The sequence below is a fragment of the Heptranchias perlo genome, chromosome 2 (assembly GCF_035084215.1).
Source record: "Heptranchias perlo isolate sHepPer1 chromosome 2, sHepPer1.hap1, whole genome shotgun sequence".
Taxonomy (NCBI): domain Eukaryota; kingdom Metazoa; phylum Chordata; class Chondrichthyes; order Hexanchiformes; family Hexanchidae; genus Heptranchias; species Heptranchias perlo.
In genome coordinates, this window is record NC_090326.1 from 21,566,674 (window position 1) to 21,588,294 (window position 21,621).

The window sequence follows — 21,621 nt, forward strand, 5'->3', positions numbered from 1 at the left end:
ATCGAATCTTAAAGCACAGAAGGAGGCCATTTGGCCCATCGTGCCTATTCACTGAAAGAACTAACCAATTAGTCCCACTCCCCAATCCTTCTTCATAGCCATGTAAATTTTTCCTTTTTAAGTATATGGTTACTGCCATAATCTAGGAGACAGACAATAAACAAATGCCTTCAATGGAAATAAAAATGGGGAGAGATGTAAAACGGGTTGCCGACTCACAATCACTCGTTTTACACTGTCGCACAAAGTCAAGGTCTACCCCAGTGAGACAATCAGCTTCTCCCCCTCCAATGTGACTTGTATATTCTCTTGGGAAGTGAACAATAGCTCACGAATGACTACCTCATTTGTGAGTTATCTCATCAACCTTCCTCGTAGAAGCAAACCACATTTCTCGGAGAAGCACTGAGTATCTTTCACTCATGTCTGAAGTTTTTACTGCGATGGGGATTTACCTCACAGGAACATTTTCACTGACAAATTCATCTGCACACCATAGTCTTGTGTATCTTTATCTTCCTGTCTATGCAGATAATAGAAGGTATATTAAAATGAGACTCTATTCAGACACAGCCTCAGAGGAATAGAAATGGTGCTCCAATACAGCACAGCCTAATGTATGAAGATGTATATTTACTCCTATAAGTCCTTACAAGAGAAAGAAGACGAAAAAGAAGGAAGATTTGCATTTATACAGCACCTTTCACGAGCTCAGGACTTCCCATAGCACTTTACAGCCAATTTTTGAAGTGTAGTTATTATCGTAATGTACATAGTTACAAAGGGTTGCATCGAGTCTACAGCACAGAAACAGGTCATATGGTCCAACTGGTCTATGCTAGCGTTTATACTCCACACAAACCTCCTCCCTCCCTACTTCATCTAACCCTATCAGGATGTCCTTCTATTCCTTTCTCCCTCATGTATTTATCTATCTTCCCCTTAAATCCATCTATTCTATTTGCCTCAACTACTCCTTGTGGTAGCGAGTTCCACATTCTTACCACTTTTTGGGTAAAGAAGTTTCTCCTGAATTCCCTATTGAATTTATTAGTGATTATCTTATATTTATGACCTCTAGTTTTAGACACTCCCACAAGTGGAAACATCTTGTTTATGTCTACCCTATCAAACCCTTTCATTATCTTAAAAACCTCTATCAATTCACCTCTCAGCCTTCTCTTTTCTAGAGAAAAGAGACTTGGCCTGTTCAGCCTTTCCTGTTAAGTATATCCTCTCAGTTCTGGTATCATCCTTGTGAATCTTTTTTGCACCTTCTCCACTGCTTCTATATCCTTTCTATAATATGGAGACCAGAACTGTGTACAATACTTCAAGTGTGGTCTAACCAAGGTTCTATACAAGTTTAACATAACTTCTCTGCTTTTCAATTCAGTCCCTCTAGAAATGAACCCCAGTGCTTGATTTGCTTTTTTGTTATGTCCTTATTAACCTGCATCTCTACTTTTAGTGATTTGTGTATCTGTACCGCTAGATCCCTTTTAGACTTATTATTCAATGTAGGAAACGCGGCAGCCAATATGTGCACAGCAAGGTCGTACAAAAAGCAATGACCGTGGTAGTCTGTTTTAGTGATGTTGGTTGAGGGATAAATATTGGCCAGGACACCGGCAGAACTCCCCTGCTCTTCTTTGAATAGTGCCATGGGATCTTTTACATCCAGCTGAGAGTGTAGACGGAGCCTCGATTTAATGTCTTATCCAAAAGACGGCACCTCCTACAGTGCAGCACTCCCTCAGTACTGCACTGAAGTGTCAGCCTGGATTATGTGCTGAAGTCTCTGAAGTGGGACTTGAACTCACAACTTTCTGACCCAGAGGCAATCACTGAGCCACAGCTGACACCTGAGAGACCCTCCTTATCTTCACTGTGCTATTGCTTCTTGGAGTATTGAGCTGGAGATAAGGTTTTCGTCACAGGGGGGAATGGGGCGGAGCGAGGTAACAGCTGGATCAAGAGCAGCAAAGGCAGAGGTGCGGAACAGGGTCCCTGTTCTTCCTTCACGACTGGAGGTCAGTGGGTGGCTTGAGTGTGTTCTAGATAACCCCAGGTTCAGAGTCTCTGGCCTCTCCTCTATGATGGGAACTTCGCCACACTGCCCGATGCGTGTACGGCGCACGCTCTGGGCAGATCAGGTCAAAAATGGCAATCGGGATCCGACTGACATTATAAGATCCCCTGATTTCCATTTTAAATGGGCCCACTGCCTGATCTCTTGCCTGCTCTGGTTACCAGGCAGCAGAACCCGGTCAGCATTTCTGCTGCCCCAGTGACGGCAGCAACTGTGTGGTAGGTCATTGACCCCCACCACCATTTTTGGGGACGCGACCATTTCTGCCAGGCGGAAGAGGTGAAAATTCAGCCCTATAACTCTTGCTATAAAACCCAATATTCCATCTGTTTTTTTTAATGGCCTTATCTACTTCAGGTGCTGCTTTTAATGCCTTGTGAACCTGGATCCCCAAATCCCTCTGCTCTTCCACATCACACAAGTTTCCTCCATTCAAAGTATAATTATTATTTTTTTACAAAAATACACCATCTCACAGTTACTGACACTGAATTCCAATCACTCTTTGTGTGAAGAGGAACTTCCTGATCTTAGGCCTGTATTTGCCTTTGAATTTGAACAGAGTGGACCCCTTGTTCGACACTCGTGATTTAGTTTATAGTCATTCTTGGTCCATGTGATCTCCTGGACTGGTTTCGATCTCCTGAGGGGGTTGGAGATGAATTTTCCAGTGTATTTTTCCCCTTATTGGCCCTGGGTTTTTCTCAGGCCAGTATTTATTGCCCATTCCTAGCTGCCCTGAGAAGATGGTGGTGGGCCTCCTTCTTGAACCACTGCAGTTTCATACGACTGAATGGCTTGCTAGGCCACTTCAGGGGGCGGTTAAGATTAAACTCGTTGGTGTGGGACTGGAGTCACATATAGGCCATACCGGGTAAGGACGGCAGGTTTCAATCCCTAAAGAGCATTAGTGAACCAGATGGGTTTTTATGACAATCCTTCATGGTCATTTTTATGACCAAAATGTACCCATTGAAGAGTATCTCTTCCGTTATTGGATCTGGGTTTTTCTCCCATTTTTTTTGCCTGTCCCAGGATATTAAATGGCTGCCGGGGGGGGGGGGGGTGGGGGGGGGAGTGTCTAGTTACGATGCTCCGGCCATCTTGAGTGTGGGGCAGGATTAATGGACCAGCTGGTAATTTCCTGCCCCATTATTTTCGTATGTTCTCCGGGAGTTACCCTTTCCATAGTGTATTGATCCACACAAGAAAGAAACAAAAGGAAAAGAAAACAAAATGAAGGCACATCGGGGATGCCTGTTGGTTTTCTTTCTGGATGCTGAGGTTTCCTTCTGCAGAAGCCACACTACTGGGATCTCTGTTGCACATCGCTGGAGACAGTGACAAATGGTTAAAGAGAACGACAATCTCCAGCTCCTCTCTGCTGTGAGCAAGGTGTGAAGTGACCCATATAGCTGTAAAGTTCCTCTCATTACAATCTGCCAGCGCTGCTACAGAAAGAAGAGCGACTGATAAAAACACACGGCACGTGTGCGTAAAAGTTCACCTCTCAAGGCTACGCTAAGACTCAGATGTGACTGCGGGCCACTGCTGCCATATGTCACATGTGAAGAAACAGCAGACCTTCCTCAGACAGTAAATTGCGTCGACCTTTAACTGAAAGGTCCAACCACCTTTCTGAAATTTTTTTAATGAAAATGCAACTCAGCCATCTGGGGAAAAGAGAAAAGGCATCTTCATGGGGCATGAAATTAACTTTCCCATCGGGCTGTGCGAGGTGGGGAATGGCCTTGCCAATCTGTTTAAAATCTTAAAGTATCAGTGAAGCTTTTCCGCAAGCTGGTCTGAATAATGACTCCCAGCCTGTCTTCCTTAATGGCTGGTGGATTTCTGACTCCCAGGTCATGGGCTTTATGTCCAATCCAAGTAGCATGGTAACCTAGGAATAGGGGGATTGCTGTTTCACTGTCTTAGACTTGGCACTTTGATCTGCCCATTCATTTTTTACAGTACAGCTTTCAGGTAGTCGTTACTGTGAAGGGCCTGTCACTCTTGCATATAGAACCTTATAGTGGCACTGGAGTTATACATGTAAATAATAGACTTGAGCTCAACCATTCATATATAAAATGAAAGATAAGAACTTGTATTCATATAGCACCTTTCATGTTTTTAAAAAATTAATTCTCGATTTGTGGGCATTGCTGGAAAGGCCAGCATTCACTACCCATCCCTAGTTGCCCTGAGAGAGTGGTGGTGGGCCTTCTACTTGAACCGTTGGTAAAGGTTTGATACAACTGAGTGGCTTGTGAGGCCACTTCAGAGGGCAGTTAAGTCTTCACGTTGGTGTGGGACCGGGGTCACATACAGGCCAAACTGGGTAAGGACGGCAGGTTTCCTACCTTAAAGGGCGTTAGTGAACCAGTTGAGTTTTTACGACAATCTGACAGCTTCATGGGGACCAGCTTTTTCATTTCCAGATTTTTAAAACTGAATTTAATTCTCAAACTGCCACGGTGGGATTTGAACTCACATTCTCTGGATTATTAGTCCAGCAACCTAACCACTACGCTGCATCCCATACCCCGAGGTATCCTCACGGATGCTGTTAAAAAAAATACTTAACTGAACGCGGAGCCCCCAGAGGAGTAACAGTCTCAAGGGTGGGCCTTAGGCCTACTCATCCTGGTGCAGGGATGGTTCCAAATTCTAGGCCAAGATATTACTTATCTACTATATTCCCTTGTTCCACTAACTCAGTTCCAGCCTCATAAAATCCCAACAGATTTATGAAACGCAACCTGCTTTTCATGAGTCACTTGGACTTTAATTTATTGTCTTCAGTCTTGTTAGGTAATCTTCTGAGACAATTGTTTCTTGTAAAATCGCTATCTGCACTTTTTCAACGACTGATTTCAAACTAACTGGCTGACAGTTCTCAGGATTATCGCCCCTGTCTGTTCTTGAATCACATTCACTCTGATATTAGCTTTTAGACTGCTGGTAGACACAAAGAAATCAACACACTCACGTTGAAAGAGACACTCAAGAGTAATAAAGCTGTTGCCAATAGGTTTATCATTAGAATATTCACCTCTACTGCTAAAATAAAAAACAAAAAACAAAATTAAACTAAAATAGAAAATATGAACGCTGACTTCCACTTGCTTTGTTTTCCCTTTTTCAGCCGTGGCTCAGTGGTAGCACTCTCACCTCTGAGTCAGAAGGTCGTGGGTTAAAGTCCCACTGAGGGAGTGAGGGAATAAAAGATTCCATGGCACTATTTCGAAGAAGAGCAGGGGAGTTCTCCCCGGTGTCCTGGCCAATATCTATCCCTCAATGAATACCCAAAAACAGATTATCTGGTCATCTATTTCATTGCTGTTTGTGGGACATGCTGTGCGCAAATTGGCTGCTGCGTTTCCTACATTACAACAGTGACTGCATTTCAAAAGAACTTCATTGGCTGTAAAGCGCTTTGGGACATCCTGAGATCATGAAAGGCACTATATGAATGTAAGTCATTCAATCTTTCTTTCTTTCCTTCTTTCTTTCACGCCCTGTTCTGTTTATCTATAATATAATAAGCTTATGTCTAAACACACTTTCTGGTAACTTGTTCCAATGGAAATATGGACGTAGGAATTTACTACGTAAACTAATCAAACTATAATTAAACCCTCCCAGCAGTGGTGAAACTACGGCAGCACTGGGAAGGTGTAATTACAATGTGACAAGTTTACACGGAGAGGGAGCAAGCCAGCGGAGCTTGTACTTGTATAGCGCCTCTCGCATCCTCGGGATGTCTCAACAACCTTCGCAGCCGATGAATTACTTTTGAAATGTTGTCACTTGTTTTGTAAACAAACGCAGTGGTCAATTTGCGCACAGCGAGGTCCCACGAACAGCAATGAGATGAACGACCAGTTAAGCTGATTTTGGTGGCGCTGGTTAAGAAACAAATGTCGGCCGGGACACCGGGGAGAACTCCCCTGCTCTTCTTCGAATCATGTCGGGGCATCTTTGACATCCACTTGAGAGGGCTGATGGGACCTCACTGTAATATCTCATCTGAAAGGCAGTTTCCATTGCAAATGTGGACATAGGAATTTAAAATGAAAACATAAAAATAAGGACACAATGTATGTTTTTAAAATGGGGATTAAATGACATCTGTGGCACTGGCCCAATTCTCCCCGCCCCCATAACCCCATTTCATCTGAAGACTACCTTGATTAAAACTCCCTGTGATCAATGCTATGGGAAATCGGCTGGTATCATTTCTAATATATCCTATTAGATCTATTCTTTAACTTTTAAAAAAAAATCTTAAAATATTTAATGTAGCTGCCCACTGTCTATTTTGGAGGTGGGATCCACTTTGAAGTTCTGTATGGTTGAGAACTATCTCTAAAGGTTGTTTATTCAGCCATCGCAAGGCTGCAGATGTTTGGAGCATCTGTTGCATCGTAGACATGACCAGGGAGGGAGGGGGGGTGGGGCAACCTTTGATGTGATTTCCTCATGTTAAATAGAAAACTACTGCCAGATGAGTGACCTTGTCTGTGACAGCACGGGCCTTAAGACTCCCATGAGATGACCTCGCTCAGGGTTCATCAGGAGTTAAAGAAAAGCAGCCCAAGGTTTGAAGTAGAGACGCCCTGCTGACCCTTTCATTGCTTTTAATTTTATTGGATGTTCTCCATTTGGGTCCGATGCTGTGTGAACCATCAATGGCTCTGATTTCCACGTTCTTTGAGAAGCTGTTCTCTGTTATTTACCTCAAGGTATCCCCTGACAACTTGTTTACAGGCTTGGCAACACCAGTAGACTCCTCTGCTGTGAATACTGATGAGCGCTTATTTCAAAGGCTTGACACGCAAGCTGCTGATTCGTCTCCAGACCTCTCTCTCACCTTTAGCAATTGTAAACAATTTTACAACACCAAGTTATAGTCCAGCAATTTTATTTTAAATTCACAAGCTTTCGGAGGCTACCTCCTTCCTCAGGTGAACGATTTGGAAAATAAAATTGCTGGACTATAACTTGGTGTTGTAAAATTGTTTACAATTGTCAACCCCAGTCCATCACCGGCATCTCCACATCATCACCTTTAGCAAGCCAGGTTTCTTCTTCAGTGTTTTCCCTGCCTGGAATATACCTAATGAACCTGACTTTCCCTTATTAATACTGCAATCTGTTTTTCAATTTTACGTATTGTCCTGACTAAGCCTGTTACAAAGACTCTATTTACTTTTGTACACCTTCTAATCTCCTCTGCTGAATCCCTCTCCCCTCCTACTTGGCACAACAATAACTTGCATTTATATAGCGCCTTTAACGTAGTGAAGCGTCCCAAGGTGCTTCACAGGAGCGATTATCAAACAAAATTTGACACCGATCAACATAAGGAGATATTAGGACAGGTAGCTTGGTCAGAGAGGTAGTTTTTAAAGCACGTCTTAAAGTAGGTGAAGAGGTTTAGGGAGGGAATTCCAGAGCTTAGGGCCTAGACAGCTGACGGTAAGGCTGCTAATAGTAGGGTGAAGGAAATCAGGGATGCGCAAGAGGACAGAATTGGTGAACACAGGGTTCTCGGAGGGTTGTAGGGCTGGAAGAGGGTACAGAGATAGGGAGGGGCGAAGCCTCGGAGGTATTTGAACACAAGGATGAAAATTTAAAATTCGAGGCCTTGCCAGATGGGGAGCCAATGTAGGTCAGCGAGTGCAGGGGTGATGGGTGAACGGGACTTGGTGCGAGTTCGGATACGGGCAGCAGAATTTTATTTTAATTTAATTAAATTTTTTAATCTCTTCCAGTATATCCTTGAAAGCATTCCATTTTCCCATGGTTTCTTTTCCTCTCGCATATACCCTCCCGATTAATCCTCTTTGTACTTTCCCCACAAGGCTGTAAAATTGGTTCGTTTGAAATCAGGGTGTGTATGTCCCATTAATTGCTGTTGCCTGAACCATCCTGTTAGATTCAATGATATGGCCATCACTGGTATTTGAGAGATCCTCAGTTGCAAGCTGTCTCAGTTGTGCTGCTCAACATCAGAGGCGGGATGGCCTCTGCCCTCGTCCCTCGTTACACACCCTGACATGCCCTGTCAAGCTTCAGCGTTTTCTCTCATCTTTTCAAGGTGACCCTTTTCCTCTCACTTGACATCACTATCCTCACTTTTGCAGAAGTCCGTGTCAATCTGATGACACTGCCTGAGAGCTCTGCAGCAGTTCCGTTATCCGTTTCCTACCTGCTCCTGTCACAGGTTTCTACTCACATTGACTCGGACAACCTTTTCTCTGAGGATACGTCTGGACTTACATTGGCTCTCAGTGATCATGGAACCCTTCACTCACCTGACGAAGGAGCAAAGCTCCGAAAGCTTGTGATTTTAAATAAAGCTGTTGGACTATAACCTGGTGTTGTACGACTCCTTACATACATTACACTTAACTGACTTACAACCTTACATCAGAACTAGATTATGCTACACACTCCTTTCCAAGAAACATTCTAAGGAATGTTCCTCCTCCCAAAGCTAACCTTCAATCCAATCTTTTTGGAATATAAATAATCCAAGAAGAAAGATTTGCATTTATATAGCGCCTTTCACAACCTTAGGATGTCCCAAAGCCAATGAAGTACTTTTTGAAGTGTAGTCACTGTTGTAATGTAGGAAATGCAGCAGCCAATTTGCACACAGCAAGGCCCCACAAACAGTAATATGATAATAACCAGATAATCTGTTTTTAGGGATGTTGGTGGAGGGATAAATATTGGACAGGTCACCGGGGAGAACTCCCCTGCTCTTCTTCGTAATACTGCATGGGATCTTTTACATCCACCTTCGTACTGCACTGGAGTGTCAGCCTGATCATAGAATCACAGAAAGGTTACAGCATGGAAGGAGGCCATTTGGCCTATCGAGTCTGTGCTGGCTCTATGCAAGAGCAATCCAACTAGTCCCACTCCCCTGCCCTATCTCCGTAACCCTGCAAATTTTTTCCTTTCAAGTACTTATCTACTTCCCTTTTGAAGGCCATGATTGAATCTGCCTCTATCACTCCCCCAGGCAGTGCATTCCAGACCTTAACCACTCGCTGCGTAAAAGTTTTTCCTCATGTCGCCCTTGGTTCTTTTGCCAATCACCTTAAATCTGTGTCCTCTGGTTCTTGACCCTTCCGCCAAAGGGAACAGTTTCCCTCTATCTATTCTGACTAGACCCTTCATGATTTTAAATACCTCTATCAAATCTCCTCTCAATCTTCTCTGTTCCAAGGAGAACAACTCCAACTTCTCCAGTCTATCCACGTAACTAAAGTCCCTCATCCCTGGAATCATTCTAGGTTATCTTTTCTGCACCATCTCTAAGGCCTTCACATCCTCCCTAAAGTGCGGAGCCCAGAAACGGACACAGTACTCCAGCTGTGGCCGAACCAGTGTTTTATAAAGGTTCATCATGACTTCCATACTTTAGTACTCTATGCCTCTATTTATAAAGCCCAGGATCCCATCTGCTTTTTTAACCGCTTTCTCAACCTGCCCTGCCACCTTCAACCATTCGTGCACATGTACTCCTAGATCTCTCTGTTCCTGTACCCCTTTGAGAATTGTGCCCTCTAGTTTATATCACCTCTCCTCGTTCTTCCTACTGAAATGATGTCCTAAGATGCTATATCAATGCAAGTCTTCCTTTTTTTTTTCTTAAGCAGCTTCTGTGGTGGCTCCATTTCCTTTTTGTTACCCTGGGAATCTGCTACCAAAGAGAATCTGCCTCTGAACTCGTTTTGAAGTCAATGGGAACTTTTCCCAAGGACCACTGGTACTGCCCTTGCGTGTTTTTCCCCTTCCTTTCTATCTCTGTCTGTTGGCCTTAATTTAAATAATGGGCAATGCCGTTGTGGGATTTGTAGTTGGCAATAGAGAACAAGAGTAAATCAGTAGATGATAAATTTGTACAAGACAATGTTTAGTCCATGGTTAGAGTACAGTGTGCAGTTTTGGAAATGTGTTAAAGCCATAGAGATAGTATAGCGTAGATTCACCAGGGATGGGAAACTATAGTTATGAAGAGAGACTATTTCTACTGGAGCACACAAGGCTAAGATGAAATTTAATAGAGGTTTTTAAAATTCTGAAAGTTTGTGACAGGGAAAAGAGAAAAATTGAAAAAAGTCCTATATCCTCTGGCTGGCTAATCAGTGTCGAAGGGTCACAGGAACATAGGAACAGGAGTAGGCCATTCAGCCCCTCGTGCCTGCTACGCCATTTGATAAGATCATGGCTGATCTGTGATCTAGCTCCATATACCTGCCTGTGGCCCATATCCCTTAATACCTTTGGTTGACAAAAAGCTATCTATCTCAGATTTAAATTTAGCAATTGAGCTAGTATCAATTGCCGTTTGCGGAAGAGAGTTCCAAACTTCTACCACCCTTTGTGTGTAGAAACGTTTTCTAATCTCACTCCTGAAAGGTCTGGCTCTAATTTTTAGACTGTGCCCCCTACTCCTAGAATCCCCAACCAGCAGAAATAGTTTCTCTCTATCCACCCTATCCGTTCCCCTTAATATCTTATAAACTTCGATCAGATCACCCCTCAACCTTCTAAACTCTAGAGAATACAACCCGAATTTGTGTAATGAATGTAAAATTGTCATTAAGAGAGTGAGAGAAAAGGTTAGGAAAAATTTCTTTATGCAGAGAGTTATAAGAGCCACAGAGAGTAGTTGAGGCAGAGGAAAGAGTAGATAAACTGAAGCAAAAGAAGATACAGAGGCATGGGGCAGAGAAGGGCAATGGATTAGTACTGGATTGCTCCAGCACGGACACAATGGGCTCGATTTTAGGGTCAGGTTTCCTGCGGGTTTCCAGCGGGGGGGCCCCGAAAATCCCGATATGCGGTCACGTGACCGGATCGCGCCGCGATCCCGACCACTTCCGGGTTCCCCGATGACGTGCGGGGCTGCGTACGTGGCCCCCGCTGGTGGGAATCCCGCAGGCAATTAAAGCCAGCGGGGTTCCACTTGAGAGTACTTACCTTGCTTGTTGAGGTCAGTTAATGAGCTGAATCAGCTGTCAAAAGAGGAAGTGTGGGATTTCACCTGCATGGCAGAGTGTTTCCCACACTGGGGGAAACAGTCTCTCTCCAACCAGGCGTGTTGCAGCCAGCAGCCTGTGGCAGGTGCCAAGGTGCACCCCACGGGGGAGAGCCCTCACTCACGCAGGAGGCCACCGCGTCACATAGGGCAACCCCTGCCCCCCACCACCCCCGCCAAGCCAGAGGACAGACCGACACGAAACTGCAGCCCCAGTCCGAGGAACCACCCACCTACCCTGCACAACCCCTCAGACCAACACCTGCCAGATGGGTGGTGCGTGGACACCCTCGGAGAACGAACAGCATGACCAGCCCCAGCAGCCTCGCAGTCCACGCCGTCCGACGCAGAGACGTGGAGCCCCCCAACACGGTGTTGTTGCACGCCCACCTGCACAGCAGGAGGGAGGGCTACCGCAGAGAGAGACGCATCGCAGAGGGCACTACCCTCGCCACAGGGTCCACAGACCGAGGCGCAGCTCCCCGGACCTCTCCGAGCAGCAGTGCACACGGAGGCGCAGATTCGCTCGACATGTAGTCGTGGAGATCTGCAGGCTCTTTCATGCCGAGCTGCTCCTGGCTGGCCCCAGCACCAACTGCTTACCTGTCGCTGTCAAAGTCACCACTGCCCTCCACAACTTCTCCTCCGCATCCTTCCAGGGTGCAGCCGGCTACACCGCCGATGTCTCTCAGTCGTCTGCGCGGAAGAGCCCTGCAAATACACCTGCACCTACTCTGCAGTAACACGATGGGTGGCATCAGTGGTGGGTCCTCATAGTGATACCCAGGAGCGGGCATTATTGGACACAACAGACCGGATTCATGGAGACATGGCAGTGGTGGTGCCAATATAATGTGTGCTGTTTGTTGCTCTGAAATTCAATATAGGTAACACCCATGGCAAACCCTCCGACACCCTTGTGCACCCCCTTCATGCTCACGAAACATTTGCCTTACGCTGCCTACTGCACATATGTGATGCATGCCCTGTGGCTGCAGCACAGGTGGTGGCAGGTTGAGTGAGGCTGGCCGTGAGGGAGATGCACGAGAGGGTGAGTATGGGATAGAGCCATGAGATTGTATGAGGATTGGGTTGCGTGTTAGTGGCGGGGTGAGTACTGGCGAGGTGAGTAGGTGGAGGTAAGATGACGATGGGGTTTGAGTGGGTATGAGGGGTGATGTGACAGAGTAGTGTTGGCGGTGCTGAAGGAGATGTGGGGTTGGGGCAGTGTTGTGGCAGATGGAGTGTAGGGGAAAGACTTCGTGTTCTCACTGTGGCTGACCTACTGAGGTCATTGCAGCGCCTCCTGCACTGTATGCAGGTGGGCGATATGTTGGTTGCGCAGGTGACCCCCTCTGCCACCTCGAGCCAGGCCTTCTTGGTGGCAGAGGCTGGCCGCTTCCTCCCGCCCGCCGGGTGGAAGATCTCTGTCTTCGCCCTCCTCCTCACCCCATCTGATGATACCTGGGGTGAGGCATCATTAAACTGGGAGCAGCCTTCCCCCTGGGCTGCTCCATGCTGTAATTTGTTCCATTGGTTGCAGCATCTGTCAGTGGAGGACTGCCCCTTTAAATAGAGCGCCTCCAGCTAACAGATCGTACTGCGCATGCGCAGCCCGCCCGACGCGCAGACCAGCAGCGCGGACCCCGGAGGAGCAGGTAATTGATTCCTATTAGTGTGTTGCCTGCTACGATCGCGCGGGCAACCCACTAATTTCACCGAGCGTGTTGACCATGCTCCCGAAACCCAACCCGCCGGAAACCCGCAGGCCTGGTAAAATCGAGCCCAATGGGTTAAATGGCCTCCTTCTATACCATAAATGTCTAATATTTATCCCTCAAGCAAAGTCACTGGAACATTGTGCCATTGCTGTTTGTGGGACCTTGCCATGGACAAATTAGCTGCTGCGTTTCCTACACTACAACAGTGACTACATTTCAAAAGTACTTCTTTGGCTGTAAAGCACTTTGGGATGTCCTGAGGTCATGAAAGGGGCTGTATAAATCCATGTCCGGTAAGTTGATTACCATGGCAAAGGTCCGAAAAATTCTTTGGGTCATGGATTAAAAATCAGGAGTAAGGACAGAAGTCAGGCAGAACTTTGTCACCCATATAAGGTGGTACAATCGCGGAATAAATTATTGGGAAGGTCATTTAAGTGGAAGGTACAAATGGATTCAATGGACAATTAGATGTCTTTCTCTAGAGAGAATTTATTGAAAGGATAGGTAGATGAGGTTATTGGATTCAATGGTCTTATCTAGTTCCTAAAATTCTGAGGATGTTATGATGATGGAGAACCTTCTTAGTCAGGCTAAAAACAGACATTAGTCAGTGTTCAGAACTAATCAGGAGACAAGATCTGCACAGGCGAACTTGTCAGCAATGACCCTGTTGCATCAACAATTGTTTCTTCTGGAAACCACTTTTTTATTGCACGGATGCTACAAAGTGAAGCTTTGTAAGAAAACAGTGAACACATCTGCTTAAATGTGCATAAGCATCAGCTTCCATTGCTGTGCTGTAGCACTGTATTACAGCTGCACACTCGTTCTCAGTTGCTATGGAGATGCTATTTCTGCTAATGCCAAGCTGTAACATCAAGTTTTGGTCTTTTGGCATTTACAATATGCAGTTGAAAGATCCCCGCCCTCTCTTTTCTTTTAAATCTAGGAGAAGGTCAAGTTAACGCCTTACTTTGAGTTCCATGCCCTCTCAAATGGACATAAAAGATCCCATGGCACTATTTCAAAAAAGAGTAGGGGAGTTCTCCCTGGTGTCCTGGACAACATTTATCCCTCAACCAAAAAAGACAGATTATCTGGTCATGTATCTCATTGCTGTTTGTGGGAACTTGCTGTGTGCACATTGGCTGCCGCATTTCCTACATTACAACAGTAACTACACTTCAAAAGTACTTAATTGGCTGTAAAGCGCTTCGGGACATCCTGAGTGTGTGAAAGGTGCTCTATAAAAGCAAGTCTGTCTTTCTTCTTTCTTTCACTTCTTGAAATGAGTCAATGGCCAAAGCAGGCTGCATTGGTTCCATACTGCATCTAGGGTACCAGTCTCAAAACTAACTCCGTCTCATCTGCTTGGCTGTGGAGGGAACACCCATTTCCATCTCAACTCGCTCCTTCTCCTCTGCACAGCTTTAACACGACTCTCCCAGCATGGGGGAAGGTGGGAATTCAAGGCACGTTTGACCCTGGAACTTGCATCTAAGGGAGCATCAAGGCCTGATCAGTATTTTTGCATCAGTGCCTGCATTAGTATATTGACCAGGATCATGGCCTGTGTAAGGTGGACTTTGAGGTAGGTTAACACTGTGTTCTCCCTACACAATCACCACCAAACAAATTGAAATGAATTTTTTTTTGCTTCATGCATCTAAACTACATCTAAAATCTTTTAGGTGACAACCGTGGCTCAGTGGTAGTACACTCGTCTCTGAGTAAGAAGGTTGTGGGTTCAAGTTCCACTCCAGGGGCTCGATTTTCGCACCCCCGATCGGGTGCGTGCCTGGCGGGGGGGCTGCGAAAATCGGGGATTCCAGGGGCGGGTCTGGAGCCCGGCTCCAACCCGCCCACTTCCGGGTTTGCCCACTGACGCGCTGACATGCGCGCGCAGCCCCCGCATGTGGGACTCCTGCCGGCAATTAAAGCCGGCGGGGTGCCACTTAAAGTACTTGAACAGGTACATCAGGTCGTTTACAGACCTGATTGGCCTGATATTTTAGCAGGGATCGGATTTTGCAACTGACTGAGACTGTTTCCCGTACTGGGGGAAACACTCACAGTTCAAATGGACGTGTTGCAGCCATCAGCCTGTGGCAGCTGCAAAGGTCCATTTGACAGGTGGGGCGGGGAGACCCTCACTCATTGCAGGAGGCCACTCTGTCACTTTGGACAAAGTTTGGCCTCCACCACCCTGCTCCTAACAACAAAATTCACCAACTTGCACACTTACCCCGGTGTCCAGACACATGTACCTACCTTGCGGACCCCCTCAGATGTACATCTTCCGGATGGGGGCTGCCGTAGCTGCAGTCATGACCTCCTCGGAGGGCGAACAGCATCACCAACCTCGCCGGCCACGCCGTCCACCTCTGACACGTGGAGCCCCACAACACAGTGCTGTGATGCATCCACCTGCACAGCAGGAGGGAGGGCAACTGCAGAGAGAGATGCGTCGCAGAGGGCACTACCCTCGCCACAGGGTCCACAGACCGAGGCTCAGCTTCCTGGACTTCTTTGAGCAGCAGTGCACACGGAGGCTCAGAGTCACTCGACATGCAGTCATGGACATCTGCAGCCTCCTTCATGCCGAGCTGCTCCCGGCTGGCCTGAGCACCATCTTCTTACCTGTCGCTGTCAAAGTCACCACTGCCCTCAACAACTTCTCCTCCGCATCCTTCCAGGGTGCCACCGGGGACATCGCCGACGTCTCTCAGTCGTCTGCACAAAAGAGCCCTGCAAATGCACCTACACCCACTCTGCAGTGACATAATGGGTGGCATCAGTTGTGGGTCTTCATTGTGATCCTCAGGAAAGGGCATTATTGCACAAACCAGACAAGATTGGCAAAGACGTGGCAGTAGTGGTGCCAATATAATATGTAATGTGAGTTGATCAAAAATTAAATATAAGTAACACCCATGACAAATCCTCAAACACCCTTGTGCATCCCCTTCATGCTCACGACATGTTTGCCTTACGCTTCCTACTGCACATATGTGATGCATGCCCTGTGGCTGCAGCATAGGTAGTGGCAGGTTGAGTGAGGCTGACCGTGAAAGAGATGCATGAGAGGGTGAGTATGAGATAGAGCCATGAGATTGTATGAGGATTGGGTTGATTGGTAGTGGTGGGATGAGTACTGGCGAGGTGAGTAAGTGCATGTAAGTTGAGGATGAGGTTTGAGTGGGTGTGAGGAGTGGTGTGACAGAGTAGTGTTGGCAGTGCAGAAGGAGATGTGGGGTGGGGGCGGTGATGCGGCAGATGGAGTGTAGGGGAATGAGTAAGTGTACTCACTTTGGCTGACCTACTTAGGTCATTGGAGCGCCTCCTGCACTGTATGCAGGTGGGCGATATGTTGGTGGTGCAGGTGACTTCCTCTGCCACCTTGAGCCAGGCCTTCTTGGTGGCAGAGGCAGGCCGCTTCCTCCCGCCCGCCGGGTGGAAGATCTCTGTCCTCCCCCTCCTCCTCACCCCATCCAATAATACCTGGAGTGAGGCATCATTAAACCTGGGAGCAGCCTTCCCCCTGGGCTGCTCCATGCTGTAATTTTTCCTATTTCCTGCAGCATCAGTCAGTGAAGGACTGCCCCTTTAAATAGAGCTCCTCCAGTTGACAGACCTTACTGTGCATGCGCAGTCCGCCCGCCGCGCAGCTTAGCAGCGGGGAACCCGGAAGACCAGGTAAGTGGATCCAATTAGCCTGCGATTGCGTGTGGAGCAGACTGATTTCACCGGGCGCGTTACCCACACGCCCAATCAACCCCCCGCCGCGAACCCGCCACCATGGTAATATCAGGCCCCGGGTCTCCCTTCTCAGGTGGACATAAAAGATCCCATGGCACTATTCAAAGAAGAGCAGGAGAGTTCTCCCTGGTGTCCTGGCAATACTTATCCCTCAACCAACATCATCAAAACAGAATATCTGGTCATTTATCAAGTTGCTGTTTGTGGGACCTTGCTGTGTGCAAATTGGCTGCCTGGTTTCCTACATTACAACAGTGACTACACTTCAAAAGTACTTCACTGGTTGTAAAGAGCTTTGGGACGTCCCAAGGTCGTGAAAGGCGCTATCTAAATGCAAGTCTTTCTTTATTTCCTTCATGGAATCAGACACTTGCTCAACCCAGTAAGAGGGTGTTTGTGCAGCTGTTGACGTATGTTACATTCCTCCCATGTACTAACTCACACGTACTCTTGCTCACCAAGATTTGTAAATGTGTGTGATGACAAAGTTAAGGGGAGGTGGGGAAAGGCAGCTGTTCACTCAGTTCCTGCTACACTCCATTATGATACGACCTCAACAGCGTGATCTTCAGATAATGAGAACCATTTAGTCGGCGCCTGAGAGGGACTGGAAGTTATTACTAGTTATAATGATTACATCGCTCATTAGCAAACTGATTCACAGGACAATTCCCCCAGTGGATGGGCAAGGAATACACTGCAAAAGCATCTCAGAGCGGCAGAAAGTTTGCACGCCCTTTGATACTACATTAGCGCTAAGGAAACGCATGGTATTCTACGGCACGTCGTTGCTTTGTCGCCATGTTGCTCCTCCCCATTTGACCCATCCCTGCTCCCCAGTCGATCCGTCCCCACTCCCCAGTTGAGCCGTGTCCTGTCCCCAGTTGAGCCGTCTCTATTCCCCAGCCGGGCTGTGTCCACTCATCACCTGGTTCTGGCCCTTCTTTTTCTTCTTCTTCTTGCCCCAACATCCTGAGCTCTCGCCATCCTTGCCAGTGCCGTCACCGCACAGCAGCCCGTCAAACTCGTCCGTCCCCATTTGCTGTCCCTGGGCCGTTTCTGCTGCCAGCCGGTAAGAAAGGTTCCTCAAGATGCAGACACAATTCTCAATCGTCTGGGGGGAGGAAACAAAGACCAAAATGAATCACATAGAATCATAGAACAATGCAGCATAGAAGGAGGTCATTCGGCCCATTGTACCTGTGTTGGCTCTTCGCAAGAACTATCCAATTAGTCCCACTCCCCTGCTCTTCCCCATAGTCCTGCAAATTTCTCCTTTTCAAGTATATATCCAATTCCTTTTTGAAAGTTACAATTAAATTTTCTTCCACCGCCCTTTCAGGTATGGAATTTTAATTATTAGAATTTCGTTTTAAACGTTTGTGAACTTACATCATGTCCCTAACTACCGTCAAATAGAACAATCATTAAAATGCAACACCTTCACTCTGGGCCAACAGAGACGGTATGTTACTCGTTCAATTGTTTTCTTTTGCTGCATTCGATCGGCCACTTCCCCCTCTCTCGTCTCCTGACTGGTGCTGGGCTATCGATCAGCAGGTATAGTCCCCACCGCTTACAGCTAACAACGCCATTCGCCGGCAATTACCATCATTAGTTGTGGGAGTGAGACATTAGGCCCAGGTGCTCGCCAGAGGATTCGGAATGTAAACCGTTGGTTGGGTTTTGTACACGGGGAGAAGGGGCAGGAGGTATTTTTAAATGGTTAAACCGCTAAAACAGGACAGCAGATCCCAGCTCTCAGATCCAGGAGTCTGGCATCTGTGGACCCCACGCGGCTCTCATTTCACCCACAGGAACGTCCGGGCCACTTGTAGCATAATATGAAGCTCGGGGCTTCCTTCCCGTACCTATTAACTATCTTGCACGCTATTAAATGAAAGCAGGACCTGGGTTTCAGTACTTGTACACAAGCATAGATGCATTTTAAAGATGATTTATCGTATCATGTTGTTTGTAAATAAAGTTTTGACAGACACTGACTCCTGAAGATACTGCCCCTTTCAAAAAATTGAATTCATCGACACTGATTTTGGGTGGCAAAAAATCTTTGAGGAGAAATTATATTTTTGTGATACCAAAGACTTCAGCTGCTCTCCGAAATCCTTTCCCCCACTTATTTTCCCCAGATTTTAAGGCAAAGTAAAATCTGAAAATGGTCAAACCTTGCTGTCAATCTCACTGCTCCCCAGAGCAGACTGAATCACGTACAACAACGCATCGGTGAGACCATCACATTCTCTCATCCTTCTCCGTGCCTCCTCACCGGCCGAGCTCACATTCCTGCAAACGGGACACAGAATATGGGTTAGTGGCTACCCATCACCCCTGTGCTCGCTGACCTACATTGGCTCCTGGTCTGGCAACGCCTCGATTCTAAAATTCTCATCCTCGAGTTCAAAACTCTCCATGGCCTCGCCCCCTCCCTATCTCTATAACCTCCTCCAGCCCTACAACCCTCCGAGAACACTGCGTTCCTCCAATTTGGGCCTCTTGCACATCCCCGATTTTAATCGCTCCACCATCGGTGGCCATGCCTTCAGCTGCTTCAGCCCTAAGCTCTAGAATTCCCTCCCTAAACCTCTCCGCATATCTACCTCTCTCTCCTTCTTGAAGGTGCTCCTTAAAACCTACCTCTTTGGCCAAGCCTTTGGTCATCATGTCTTAACATCTCCTTATGTGGCTCGGTATCAAATTTTAGAAGAAATATAGAATCATAGAATGGTTACTGCACAGAAGGAGGCCATTCGGCCTATCGAGCCAATGCCGGCTCTTTGTAAGAGCAATCCAGTTAGTCCCATATCCCCACTCTTTCCCCGAAGCCCTGCAAATTTTTCCCATTCAAGTACTTATCCAATTCCTTTTTGAAAGCCACGATTAAATCTGCCTCCACCACCCTTTCAGGCAGCGCATTCCAGATCATAACTACTCACTGTGTAAAAAAGTTTTTCCTCATGTCGCCTTTGGTTCTTTCGCCAATCACCTTAAATCTGTGTCCTTTGGTTCTCGACCCTTCCCCCAATGGGAACTGTTTCTCTTTATTTACTTTATCTAAACCTTTCATGATTTTGAACATTTTTATCAAATCTCCTCTCAACCTTCTCTGTCCTAAGGAGAACAACTTCAGCCTCTCCAGTCTATCCATGTAACTGAAGTTCCTCATCCCTGGAATCATTCTAGTAAATCATTTATGCACCCTCTCAAAGGCCTTCACGTCCTTTCTAAAGTGCGGTGCCCAGAATTGGACACAATACTCCAGCTGTGGCCGAACCAGTGTTTTTTGTCTGATTACGCTCCTGTGAAGTGCCTTGGGACGTTTTACTATGTTAAAGCTGCTATATAAATGTAAGTTGCTGTTGTTACAGTGGGCAAATGCCATCTACATTCACGAGAGCTCACATTGACATAACATATGCCACACTTCGCACCAGCAGAATTCAATGGTAATAATTTATGACCTTTTGGGTGGAAGTGTCTGTCGGCCCCAATAAAGCACACAGGTTTTATTCTTCAGTATATATGGTTTCTGTCCACTAAAAGCAGAGCCTAACTGCTGGTAAATAGAAAGAAGAAAGAAACAAAGAACTTGCATTTCTATAGACAATAAAGTACTTTTTTGAAGTGTAGTCACTGTTGTAATGTAAGAAACACAGCAGCCAATTTGTGCACAGCAAGGTCCCACAAACAGCAATGTGATAATGACCAGATAATCTGTTTTAGTGATGTTGGTTGAGGGATAAATATTGCCCAAGACACCGGGGAGAACTCCCCTGCTCTTCTCCGAAATAGTGCCATGGGACCTTTTACATTCACCCGAGCGGGCAGATAGGTCCTTGGTTTAACGTCTCATCTGAAAGACGGCACCTCTGACAGTGTAGCGCTCCCGCAGTACTGCACTGGAGTGTCAGTCCAGATTTCGTGCTCAAGTCTCTGGAGTGGGACGTAAAGCCGGGACTTTCTGGCTTAGAGGCGAGAAGTGCTATCAACTGAGTGGTGGAAGTGCATCGGAAAGGCTGCTAATTGTAGGTCCCAACCCCCCCATCCCTATGTTTATCCCCCAGACAGAGCTGACTAAATAACGTATTAAATAAGACAAGTAAGAAAGAGTGTGTCAAATATATAAGCTGATGGTGAATGTTTATATTACGGATATTAAGTGGTAAAATTGTGCGTTGTTTTAAAATGACACAAACGTTAATAAAACAAAATGTGACAGGGAGAGGTGAGGCTGGAGTAAAGTCTGCTACGTGATAAAGAAGATGATGTCACCAGATTGGACACTGTATCGACCACAGCACATCTCATCAAACTGAACAAAAGTAAACCCCAGTGGAAGTCCTGGAGTCTCCAGGAATTGAAAATTAATCTCCTGGACACTGCGGCGAGCAATACCCTGGAGAAAAATCATAGGGGCTTTAAAAATGGTGTTTTTTTTTCCTCATTTTCTTTGTTTATTAATTATATAAGTATTGGAGATGGGAAAAAAAAGTCTGTTTGACCAGGTGAGGCGGTTGGAGGCAGGCGGTCATGTGATGGAACCTCCAGGAATACGACCAACCAGAGTTGGCAACCCTATCATATTGCCGTGAAGATCGAATGAGCCTCGGCTGAAATCTGGCACGGCAACAAGTTATCACATGAAAAGCTGTCCCCTTAACACTGCAGCACATCTGTTAATGACTGAACAGCACATTACGCGGTGAAATACCTGCGGTTTATTGATTCAAGGGTCTGTGGTGTGCGATTGTGGGCGTGAATGTGCACTTATTCGTCATCTCAATTACTAGCGTTGCTGCCTCAAATTAGTTCAGGGCATCATGGTGCCTGCACAGTTCCAACAATTTGAGAAGCAGCTCGCTGGGACGCTTTCTGACCCTGTCCAATCCGATACTAAAACACAGTCGAACGTAGCATGGCCAACTATTCTAGTATTTGTTTCACACTCTGCATCTGCTCTGGGT

The 21,621-nt window shown here is 46.5% G+C and overlaps 1 protein-coding gene across 2 annotated transcripts in view; it reads right to left on the bottom strand.

Moving 5' to 3' along the window:
• Positions 1–21,621, bottom strand: part of LOC137335753 (catenin delta-2-like) — a 532,228-nt gene that overhangs the window by 69,521 nt on the left and 441,086 nt on the right. For both annotated transcript variants that reach the window (XM_068001100.1, XM_068001090.1), the window contains exons 12-13: positions 18,826–18,943; positions 17,568–17,753 (exon numbers count right to left, since the gene is read on the bottom strand). In XM_068001100.1, coding sequence (XP_067857201.1) covers positions 17,568–17,753; positions 18,826–18,943 — 304 coding nt within the window. The remainder of the gene's footprint in view (positions 1–17,567; positions 17,754–18,825; positions 18,944–21,621) is intronic.